This window comes from Cibotium barometz, chromosome 11 (assembly GCF_041138505.1).
Source record: "Cibotium barometz isolate CiBa-2024 chromosome 11, ASM4113850v1, whole genome shotgun sequence".
NCBI lineage: Eukaryota > Viridiplantae > Streptophyta > Polypodiopsida > Cyatheales > Cibotiaceae > Cibotium > Cibotium barometz.
Genome location: NC_141056.1, coordinates 45,189,166 through 45,201,447, shown reverse-complemented (window position 1 = coordinate 45,201,447; position 12,282 = coordinate 45,189,166). Strand labels below are relative to the sequence as shown.

At 41.3% G+C, this 12,282-nt stretch overlaps 1 protein-coding gene across 1 annotated transcript in view; it reads right to left on the bottom strand.

Annotated features, from left to right (window-relative positions):
* Nucleotides 1-12,001, bottom strand: part of LOC147634225 (uncharacterized) — a 33,248-nt gene extending 21,247 nt beyond the window's left edge. The window contains exons 1-2 of the mRNA XM_086805646.1: nucleotides 11,807-12,001; nucleotides 11,418-11,712 (exon numbers count right to left, since the gene is read on the bottom strand). Of these exons, the coding sequence (XP_086661772.1) occupies nucleotides 11,418-11,712; nucleotides 11,807-12,001 (490 nt within the window). The remainder of the gene's footprint in view (nucleotides 1-11,417; nucleotides 11,713-11,806) is intronic.
* Between the last annotated feature and the right edge of the window lie 281 nt (nucleotides 12,002-12,282).

The window sequence follows — 12,282 nt, the reverse complement described above, 5'->3', positions numbered from 1 at the left end:
ACATATCTATCCTGTCTAGCATGAGGTGTGCGTAAAACAGGTATGCCAAGCTCCTCATCCAAACTCTCAGAACTAGATGACTCATAACCTATGATTCCAATTCCTTCGACTTTCTTTTTGCCTTTATCCATAGCACTACTCCCAGTGCTTACACTCTCATGCCTCAAACGTCCTGACCATGGACGTACACTGCTACTCTCAGCTTCTGCTGTGCTGGCCCAGACATAGTAGTAGAACTAGAACTTGCTTGTGGTGGCAAGTTCACATGTACATCAGCCTCAAGTGACTCAATAACACCCTCATCTTTTGCTTTATACCAACTAGCAGGCTCATCAAACACCACATCACGTGAGATGACCACTCATCTATAGAGTCTGTGGATTATAACACTTGTAGGCCTTTCGATCCTGTGCATATCCAACAAATACACATTTCTCTGCTTTAGGATCCAACTTCCTTCTTCTTTCATCAGGCACATGTACATAAGCTATGCATCCAAAAACTTTAAGATGTCCAATGTCTGGCCTGTAACCTGTGAGCCGCATCTCTGGCGTGCTTCCATGAATGGCTGCTGTAGGTGTTTTGTTCAATATATACACTACAGTAGCACATGCTTCTGCCCAATAGTAATCTGGCATGCTCTTTTCATTAAGCATTGCCCTTGCCACTTCACATATGACTCTATTCTTTCTCTCAGCCACACCATTCTGCTGAGGTGTATACCTGCAAGTCAACTGTCTTTGTATTCCATGCTTCCTCAAGAAATGCTCAAAAGCTTTTGAGGTGTATTCACCACCTCCATCTGTTCTCAAACATTTAATCCAACAGCCATATTGCTTTTCTGTAAAAGCTTTGAAATCCATGAACTTTTCCAACACTTCACTCTTCTCTTTCAGAAAGTATATCCATGTCATCCTGCTAAAGTCATCTATGAATGTAACATAGTATAAACTGCCTTTGATAGATGGGTTTTGTGCAGGACCCCATACATCACTGTGTACTATCTCAAGTGGTATGTTACTCATATTTCCTTCTCTAGGAAACCTCAACCTTGCCTGCTTTCCAAACTGACAGGCTTCACAAACATGCATATGTCCATCATATTTGAACCTAGGCAATCCATTGACAATGCCTCTTGTTTGTGTGTTCTTTAATCTCTGTATATTGACATGTCCAATCCTCTTGTGCCACATATCAATGTCCTGTACCACATTCCTGCTCTTTGAGAACATGGCTGATTTTAGCTCAGGAATTCCTGCATCCAGCCTAAACAATCTTCCTTCTTTCTTGCCTTTAGCAATCACTCTACATCATGTTTGAAATCTTCAACGAAGCATCCATGCTCGTTGAAACGAACCTGTAATCCCTGTTCCACCATTTGACCAACTGAGGCCAAGCTTTTAGTGATCGAAGGCACATACAGCACATCTGACATAGACTTTGTCTGACCATTATGCATGACCAATGGTACACTTCCAACATGTGTAATGACATGCTGGGTATCATCACCTGTTTCCACATAGCCTTTTACATCCATAGGCTTCATATGCTCAAACCATTCTCCATGGCATGTCATATGATTTGATGCTCCTGAGTCCATATACCATGTATCATCATTCTCAGCATTTGTTGTCATAGAACCCACAACATGCTTCATGGCAAACAAATGATTTGCAGTTCCATCATTGCTACTTGATGCATAGTTACCACCATGTTGTGCATAGTTTCCACCATAATGACCACCACGTTGTGCTCTTCCCCCTCTCAAATCATTCTGTTTGCGGAAACAATCTCTCGCCATATGACCATATTTGCCACAATAATGGCATTCCACATCTTGCATAGAATTTTGTTGGCCTTGCCAACAACGTCCTCGTCCACGGGGGTTACCTCTGCCTCGCTGAGGTGCATATCCACGACCACCTTGAGCACCATATGAAGGCTGAAAATTCTGTTGTGGAGGCATGTCCTGCCATCCACGACCATTACCACCATGTCCACGTGATGCATATCTCCCCCTGCCTCTAAAGCCTCTCTACGAGTAGAAAGCCTGATTTCTGCCATCATCATGGCTAGTAGATGCATCCAGAAATGAATCACTGAGCTTGATTTCCTCAACCAACAAGAGTGAAACCAACTCATCGAAGTCAGGAAGACCTGTACTCCTCACTGAGATAGATGTATCAAAGGATTTGTATTCCTTGCCACCCCAAGACCACGCAAGGTAATATCCACCAAATCATCATCAGGCATGGGGGCATTTATTGTGGCCAATGCATCTGCAAACTTCTTGATTTCTTGCACATAATCATGTATGCTCCTTTTATTCCTTTTCACATTGTGTATCTGTTGTCGCAACTGAGACTTGCGAGCACTCGTATCTGTATCAAACATCTTGACTAAAGTATCCCATGCGTCTTTGGGATTCTCAGCATCCTGAATGTGTATGAGCATAGCATCAGAAATGCATATAGACAAATAATGCAGCACTTTGAATGCTCTCTCTGACCATTGCTTATGAGCAATAAGCTGCTGCTGTGTAGGTTGCCGAGGTAGCTCAGGCTCTGGCTCAGCACCTGTAATGAGATTCCAAAATCCTTTTCCTTTCAAGAAACTCTTTATCCTGTACTTCCATGCCTGGAAGTTCTTCCTATCCAGCTTTTCACCAACAATCTGAACTGGATTGTCCGACATGTTGCTCAATGCGTACACCTTCCGCACACTTCAAATCTTTAAATGAGCCTTCCTCAGCTCAACCACACTCCAATGAGTGTTCCAGATACTCCAAGATAGCCAACAAACTCCAAATTTGATGTAGAAAATCAACCTGTAATCATCCAAGATGAACTGACTCACTCAGTGCGGGATACCCTGAATTTACACGCCTTCCAAGGCTCCAAATCGCAATGTAATGGTGCAATCAAGTATGGGAAACTTGCATTGACACCTAATCAACCTCAATGTTGAGTATCAACACCATCTGTCATGTGTAATTATCAATTTTTGAAAACCCCTTTCTCTGTTTTTGGAAAAACCAAAAAAACCAGAAAAACTAGTAATGATTTGGCTCTAATTTCTTCAATATTTCACCAAATTGGGCAACCAGGCATTCATTGGCTTAGCATTAGTGTCCATCAACTCCATGTAAGAGGAATTTGTCCAATTGTAAAACACCAAGGATTAATTGCTCAATTAAAAATGCTCTGTTTCTCTGCAACCAGTGGACAGCCTATTTTAATCAGCTCATTCCCACCTCAATTAAGCATCATTGACCAAACAAATCACATAGCCCTCTTCTCCAAAGTGTAAAGCATCCAATTGCTAAAGAGATTATGGAAGATATAAAGCACCAAGTGAGAAATCAATCTCCTCGTAGTCAAAAAATCAAAAAACTGCCCTGTTTTCTCCTCTCTGGCTGCGCCGCCTGCAATTAGGGGATTTGGGAGTTGTTTAAGTGTTAATTGATGATGGATACTAGTCCCCAAGACACCTAGGCATATGTGTGACCCATCAATGGTTGGATTTTAGCCAAAATCACACTCCAAATGCTTCAATTTCGGGCTTCCTTCTCTCTGTTTTGTAAGAGCTCAAAAAACCAGAATTTTCACACATTCAAATGCTTCCAAAATGCTCCAAAATCACAATAGGGCTTGCATAAGAGTTGCCATTACATCCCTCTTTGTCAAATACATATGTCTTTTGCCAGAATCACTTGTATTTCCACCATACATCAATGCTTTCAAGCTTTAATGGAAAGCTTCAAAAACCAAAATTTTGCTTTGCTTTGATTTGCTCTAAAATGCTTTGTTTTTGCCTGTATCACCTGCAATCTGCTCAAAGAGGAGGAGGAGACACACACACAGGAGCAAACCCTAATGTGTATTGCAAACCCTAACCATAGAGGGAAGCCATGTCCACTCTCACACAAAGCATAATGCACTAATCCATAATCCACACAACACACAATGAGTTGTGTCCACACTCTACTAACCCTAGCTAATGCCCACACACTATGACCAGCTGGACACGTGGTCATTTATGTCTCACACATGTTCCTACCTAATCTGCCAGCACATAGCATAGCTGGCTCACACTGACATCGAGCTTGAATCTCAACAACGAGGAAACTGTGGGTGTATTTCATGAAGGAGAAGACTGAAGTGTTCACTCATTTTCAGAATTTCAAAGAGATGGGGTTAAAAATAGACAGGAAATCATGTGAAGTGCCTAAGGTCAGATGAAGGGGAAGAATACTTCTCCAATGAGTTCTCTGAATTCTTAGAAAAGAATAGCATTAGGAGACAAATGGAGTTGCTGAGCAAAAAAACATGCACATTGCAGAGATAGCACGGGCATTGATGGGGGCAGAGAAGAAAATTCCACATAGCTATTGGGTTGAGGCTCTGTCTATAGTACTTTATATCATGAACATGAATCCTACTTCAGCCATACATGATGTAATGCTAGAGGAGAAGTTTACTAGCAGGAAACCTGATTTGTCTCACTTGAAAGTATATGGATGTATTGCATATGTGCATGAGCCAGATGAGTTGCATACCAAGCTGGATCCAAAGGCAGAAAAATGTGTGTTTATTGGGTATTCCCTTGAGAAAAAGGGATATAGATGCTATAATCTTGCTATTCGTGAATTGAGGGTAAGCAGGGATGTTGTATTTGATGAGATGAGTAGCTGGTATGCTGCTGAAAAAGATACTATTGGGGCTGATGTAAGTGGAAACGTGGTTTCACAGAATGCAAGTGAGCAATCACAACATTAAGTGGACCAAGAGAGTCCTCATCCAGTGGTTCTGTTGATAGACCATGGAGTGGCAGGCTGCATCATAATACCAGTCCTAGAAATGTTGTTGGTATATCACATAAAGGTAAAGAGAAAATGGTTAAGCCCCTTGTTGGTATGCTAGATATCTCTACAGGGCATTCTCTTGTTGATGGTGGAGAGTCTAGTGGCTCGGAGATGAGCCTTGATGAGGAGCTTGGGATTCCAGCATGACACCTGGTGTGAAAAAGGCTATGGAATCCATGAATGCAAAGTTACAAAGATCTGGAAGAGTCAAAAACCCTATGCAGAGGTTGACGTATGATGGTTATGTGGCACATCACTATGCTTATATGGCAAACGTTGTGCATGCTATAGAAGCCACATGTTTTAATGAGGCTATTGGATATGTGTGTTGGGAGAAAGCTATGGATGAGGATGGACGCATTGTATGGAAATGAGACTTGGGATTTGGTGCCATTACCTGAAGGCAAGAAAGCTATTGGCTGTAAGTGTGTGTATAAGGTGAAACATAACAGTGATGGTAGACCACTACGGATTGTGGGGAGTTTGATCTATGTCATGATCAGCAGGCCAGATTTGAGCTACATTGTTGGCTTAGAGAGCTGGTTATGTAGGTTCCATACAAACCACATCTTGACAGTGTGGTCAAGCTAGATGAGTGCCAAATTGTGAAAGGTCGGAAGCTAGAACGTATGAGCATTACGCTCAATGAATGAGGCTATGATTTGTGCATGGAAAAAGACTACCAAACCAAGTCTTAGTGTGCAATCTTAGAAAGAGGTCTGGTGGCTTGGTGCATTCGAGGTACCGAAGGAGACACATGAGGTATTAACATGGATGTTTGAAAGGACTCCCTGGATAACAGATGTAATCAAAAAGCAAATTGATGGTCAACTTTTAGATGTAGAAAACATAGGAAAGTTCATGGTGGATTGGCATCTTAAGAGGGATTTGAAGACAATTAAATGCATGATGGGTTGTGCTCAAGGCGCGACATCAAGATGGCCTTGTCCATACTGCAATGCTCAGATTGATATTCCTAGGCAGAAAAAGACAAATGGAAAAGGTATACAGAAGATTGGTTCTGTTGCAAAGGATGCCTCGAAAGGTCCCAAGAAAGGGAAGAAGCAACAAGAAGATGCAGTAGATCCAACAAGAAGATGCAGTAGATCCAACCGAGTCAACTGATGAAGATGAGGAACAACCAAATGCAAGATGGGTGGAAGGTGTCATGTCTTGTGATATGCTAGGAGAACCAAACAGGAATTCAAATTGGAGTCCCATCATTAATTTTCCACTAAAGAATATTCACTTTTGCACACTTCATGCATTCACGAGAATCTTTGATCGATTGCTTAAGTGCCATATCGATTATGCATTCACAATGCCTACACAAGAGAGGAAAGTTGTAGCCCTTGGTAAATTAGAGCATCTTTTGAATTCTCTGGGCTGCCATGGTGGAAACGTGAAAATTGGAGTGAATAAGCAGGCCTCTGGTATGTCATACGAGGTTGCTCAAAAGGTCTCCATGATTGGATCAAAGACAAGGAGATTTTTGGAGAAGCCAGCAAACATAGAGAATTCAAATAAGACTTGGGGACTCTGGAGAGACCTGTGTGCAATCACCACAAATGTAGATTGTCCAATGCTAGCTATTGTAAATATGTGCAAACAGCTTTGGATAAATTTCAATAACATGCTTCGCATTATGAATCAAAGTAGCACAACTGCCCACCAAGAAATGAGCATCATTCCAACAACATATCATAGAATTCACCAAAAGTGTGCTAGGTGCTTGGGGAGAGAGTAAAGTAACACACTATATGGTAAGTTGTATAGTAAAAAAATAAACCGGTGTTTTAACCTTGACTTTTTCTAATTAAATTCTATTGTCATGTATACAGCACATAGTTTATGCGAATGGTGCATAAGTATGGATCCGACATGTGGAGTACTCAAGGGATGGAGAAATCACATTATAAAGCAAGAGAGGTTTATTTCAAAAATACAAGACATGGAGGTGGAGCTTCTATAGAAGGAACACGTACAAACTATCTACAAGAGATGTTCAATTGGTTTTATCGCACAACCTTTGGAAGGGTATTGGTTAGGGAGCGGGCCCAACAATCTAAGCTTACGCAAGAGGCACGCAAGGCTGCAAAAACTCATGCTCGACTTGAATGGTCGCAGACCAATGCTCCCCATAGGCATGGTGCTTGGCGTGCATGAATGAGGAGACACGGGAGGCGTTGGGTTGTGTACGCACCAACATAAATCTAGATGTAATAAGGCTAAGAAAATAAGTTTAGTTAGGTTTTTTTTTCCCTAAGAAAAACTAGTAATAGTTCCTTCTCTCACTTCATTTTCATTTCACTTTTTTAGAGAGCTTGAGCTCAAGATCTACGTAGACACCCACGTAAAGACACGAGCACATCACCACCTTAGCATAGTCGTACATGGATATGGCACGCACCAAGAACACCGCACGTGTTACCATGCCTTCACAAAACAGAATGCAAGGCACCCACCACAACGACCACATACTGGCGACACCACGCATTAGGGAAAATTTGGACTCAAAAAGGGGCCTTGTAAGAGATCCCTTGGGATGGTGATGTGGACAAAGCAAGCCAATAAATCCACATATAATATTGGAGGGCACGTGCGTCGTTTTTGAGTTCTTTATTCCATTAACTAACATGTAGGGTGTTTTTTAATTCAAAACAATGCATCTTGAGTATAGTTTTTTATTCCCACTATGGTGCCTTATTTTATTGAAAAAAGACACCACTCTCTTTCTTCATTACACTTTTGAATGTAACGAATCCAACTCTGCTAACCGAACTTCGTCCCTGCAACCCATCATCTTGCATTGTCTCCCTCATTGTCTTCCCGATTGCACAACCACTACCACTCCAAATCCGAGTTTTTTTGAGCGGGAGGTTTTTGATTTTCTCTTCTTCTCAAGGCGGCAAGTTTTGAAAAAGGATGGAAAAGTATTTGTTCTTCATGCGCCATACCTGCTTGTGCATGAATAACAATCCCATTTCTTACCTTTTTCAAGTGAGGGTTGTGCTTACAAGTACTCTGTACATTTTGGTTCATCCAGGATACCAACAAGTTTGTTTGATGGACAAGGAGGTATTATTTAGTGATGTTGTCTTTTGGTTTTAATGAAGCAATCTTCTTCACGGGAGATAAGTGTAATATCTTTGGTTTTTTTTGGTTAAAGTGTGAGTTCATTATGCTTTTTGGTGTTGTTAAAGCACAGAACAATGCAATGGAACCTGTGCAGCAAAAGAGGAAAAAGGTGGACATCAACTTCCAAGTAGAACCCGATTATGCTCCCTGCTGTAAGAGAAATTGGTCTAGGCCAGCATGCGAAGCCCGCATTACTGAGCTTTGAAATGAAGGAAAGAAAAATATGGACCTTTGGTTGGATGGTAGTATTTACCCACCAGATCCAACCTCCTCTCAATCTCCATCATTCTTTGGGTTGACAAGTTTCTTCAAGTTTGTGTGTGAGGGTGAAAATGGATTGCTTGGGTATTGCAAAAGACTATTTGGCCAATGTCAAAGTATCTTTGAAAGACATTTGAGTGAAAGAGATGCCAGGATAAAAATGCTTGAAGGTGCGAATTTTTACTTGGCATCGATCACAACAGCTTTGCAAGCTTCAAACGAGGACAAGGCAAAAGTTTGTGCTGGGTTACAAAAAGAGTTTGATCATTTGCAGCAGACTATTTGTAAGATGCAGGACACTATAAAGGAGAAGAATGAATGTTTGGCAGTTCGAGAAATCAACAATTTCACATTGGAGAGTGAGAATGCACACCTTCGAAAACAACTTGAAAAGTTCAACAGAAAATTGCAATATTTGAAAGACACGCCATTAGGTGCTCGATTACGCAAGAGAAAGATCAAACCATTGGAAGAACTCAATGTTGGAGGTGGCCAATGGAAGCGTCGTGTAAAAGCTTGCAGGTATTGGGATCTATAATTTCTTTGAGCACTCACTTTCATTTTCATCTTTAGTTCCTTTCTTAGAGATGGGGGATTGGGTGTGGGGGTGGTATAGTTAGATGAATGGTGGACTGAAATAGCTATCGTTGTTGCTTCAGGATGGTCACAGATGTTGTGGGTCCAAAAGAGCAAGGTTCTGATATATTTGGCAAAGTTCTGACAAAAGACATCGTGGAGTCAGCAATACAGCATCCTAAGTTTGCAAGACTTCGATCAGACATAGCAAAGCAATCCTTGCAAGAGGTGAGTGAAGCATTCACGCCTGCAGATGCACAAGGTATATGTGACATGGCTGGTATAAGCACAAAGTCTTACAGGATGTTGTTTAATAAAGTAAAAGAGGGTTTCAATTGCAAGCTTGGAAAAAAAACAGTAATTCCCATTCCAAAACCATTTCACGTAAACAAAGCTCGAAATATTCTCAACTTGGGAATGGTCGAACTTGTTGGAGAGCCTTGTCACGTGTCTAGCACATTGACAGTGACTAAAAAGAGCGGGGAACAGAAAATTATAGAGCTTACAGAGTTCAACAATTTCATCATGGATGTTCGGAAATTACAAATGGCTATGGTGAAATTTTATGACATCAGTGTACATGAGTGCAATGGAAGGCTGAAATTTGTTTTGAAACTTGATGAGAGTGAGGTGATCAAAGGACAGAAGCTGGAAAGGGTTAGCATTACTTTAATGAATAGAGCTTTGGATGCAAGTATCAGTAATGCTGATGAGAAGCACTTCAGTGTACAATCCGAAAATGAGATTTGGTGGCTGGCTGCATTTGAGGTGACGTGCTATCCATTTTTAAATAAAGAATATTATGTTGCTATCCTCTTGTTATGATGTTGTAGACAATCTAACAGTTGTTGTTAACAGGTTCCAACAGAGACCCATGAAATTTTGAAGTGGTACTTCAACCAGACTGAGCTTCCTTCCACTATCCAGCAGCAGTCGATTGGCGAAAAGCTTTATGTAGAAGGATATGGTGAATATGAGGTTGAATGGCACCTGGCTGCAGATCTTAAAACCTTGAAATGCATGTTTGGTATTTCCCAAGGAGCAATGGCCAAGTATCCTTGCCTGTATTGTATGACCGAACGAGGTGTCTCCAAAGGAGGAAAAGAGAGAGAATGGAAATGCCCAAATGCAATCAGTAATAGGCGTGAACCCCCAAATCGTGATGCTCCAGGAGTGGATCCTACTTGGGATCCAATTCTTCCTATCCCTTTGATCAGAGTTCATATTTGTGTTTTGCATGCGCTGGTTAGAATAATTGAGAAACTAGTCTACATGTACATCGAATTTTCATGGAATATGAAACCAGCAGTAGAGAGTGAAAGAACTATCAAAAAAATAGAGCAAGTGCTTTCAGATGCAGGTTTACATTGTGGTCAAGTGAAGATTGAGAAGGACTTGAGAAGATCAGGGAAGACCGGAAATGTTCCTAGCAAACCATGTTTTGGAGGTGCAAAAGCCAGAAAGTTCTTATCTAATCATACCCAGAGAGGTCATCTGGGTACAGATTTTGAGGTGTGGAGGAAGCTTCATGCAGCTGTACCTGACCGAGGCTCTTCAGGACAAGCAAGGGTGGCAAAGGCCAAAGCGTGGTTGGCACTTGATCGCCTAGCACCTTTGTTGCAAAAAGCAAGGTTTGAAGATGGGGATGTTGAGAAATTTGAGGCAGTTGTGACAGAGTTCTACACTAGCTATGAAAAGGCATGGGGTGCGACAAACTTGACACAATACATGGTTATTACTTGAAAACCTACAGCTTTGAGTATTTTTTGTTGTTCAAAAAATATTGTACGATACTAAATGTCTTGTTGTTGTTGTTGAGCATTTGTAGCACATTTTGCATGCACATGGAACCTTTTTTACGGAAGAGTTTGGAAGCCTTGGGATTTGGTCTACCCAAGGCATGGAAAGATCTCATTGGCAAGCACGTTGTGCCTATCAAAAGGGCAACTCAACATGGAGGAGGAATAAAGAAAAGTAATCCCATGAAGCAACTATGTCAGTGGTGGTATAGGCGGATTCAAGTGAGGGCTCGTGTGAAGATCAAACATGCTGAATCAGCTGTGTCATGTGCAATAAGAAAGGTTCAGGCTGAACGGAGACGTTCAATATATGTCTCCTCACAGGGAAAGCAGAATCATGCTGAATGGCTAAGACAACGACAAAGACAGGGCAGAGTGTGGAAGAAAATTGATCATTGAAATATATATTGTAAAACAATGATGTAACTGTCAAAGATTTTAAAAGAACAAGAGCTTTCATCTATGTCCCATATAAATGTTTCCAATATATATACATTTCATAGTTTGCAATGGTAAACAAGAAGAGTATTGAGAAATATGACGAAACTTCTTAGCAACTGGAACAATCTAAATTTGTTAATCTGGAACAGAGACTTCCCCCAGCCGAGCCTTTTTTGTTGACGTTTCTGCATCATCTTCTTCATCCTCTATTAATGGCACAAGAGGGACCTTTGGCCTTGCTGTTCTAAGAAGATGCTTCTTCCCGCAATCACTCAACAGATTGGGATCTGTGATTCCACATGCCAACCCGTAAGCAGCATATGTTAAATAATATTTACATCTTAACAAATATACTCCAGGTCCCTCTCCAAAAATTCGAACAGCTGCTTGCCGCTCCAGAAGTATTGCCTTGTTTGCATTCAGCCTTACGTGGTAGCCACCTAAATACCTGGATAAAGTCTTTATCGCCATCAGAGGAAAACTGGCGTTGTCCTTGGAGTAGCTAGCGTGAAATATCACAATTTGAGGGAATTTTAGGCGGTGTATATATGTTCCTAGTGTCGAATCGTGGCCCAATCCCGCCATACGCTTGCCTGAAGCACGTTTGAGGAATGTGTCTTCATATATTTCCAACTGAAAAAATAAAGGAGCATTAGCCAGAAACAACATCACCAAACATTTCAGGACAAAGTTGATAAAGCCAAATCCACAACAAAAAAAAACTAACCTCTTGGTTCTCATCTGCTTCAAGCAAGGCGTCTTGCCATAAATTAGTGCTCGAACTAGGAACGTTTTCCGCTGACTTATTTGGCACATCCCTACACCCTCCCATGTTGGTGATATTCAATCTGTCCCTTGCTTCTTGTAGCTCTTCCTCTGTGGCATCTTTTCCTTCATATCTAAGGGCATCAGCATAGATCATATTTAGTGTTGCTGCAGCAGAAAGGAACTCGGTGTCTTTCACATGGCTATCCACTAGTAGGTACTTGTCTATCCCATCATCATCTACAAAATTGTCATCGACCTCCAGATTCTGGGCTATGAAAGCTATGCAATGATCCTCCCTTAAGTTAAATACACGTTGTATGTCTGTCAGCAATATATACTCTGAATCTCCTACTTGGTAGGAGGGGAGTAATGGCGTTGGAATGGGGGAGGAGTCATCTGATTCAATCACAAGCTGACCTACATCACTGTTTTGTT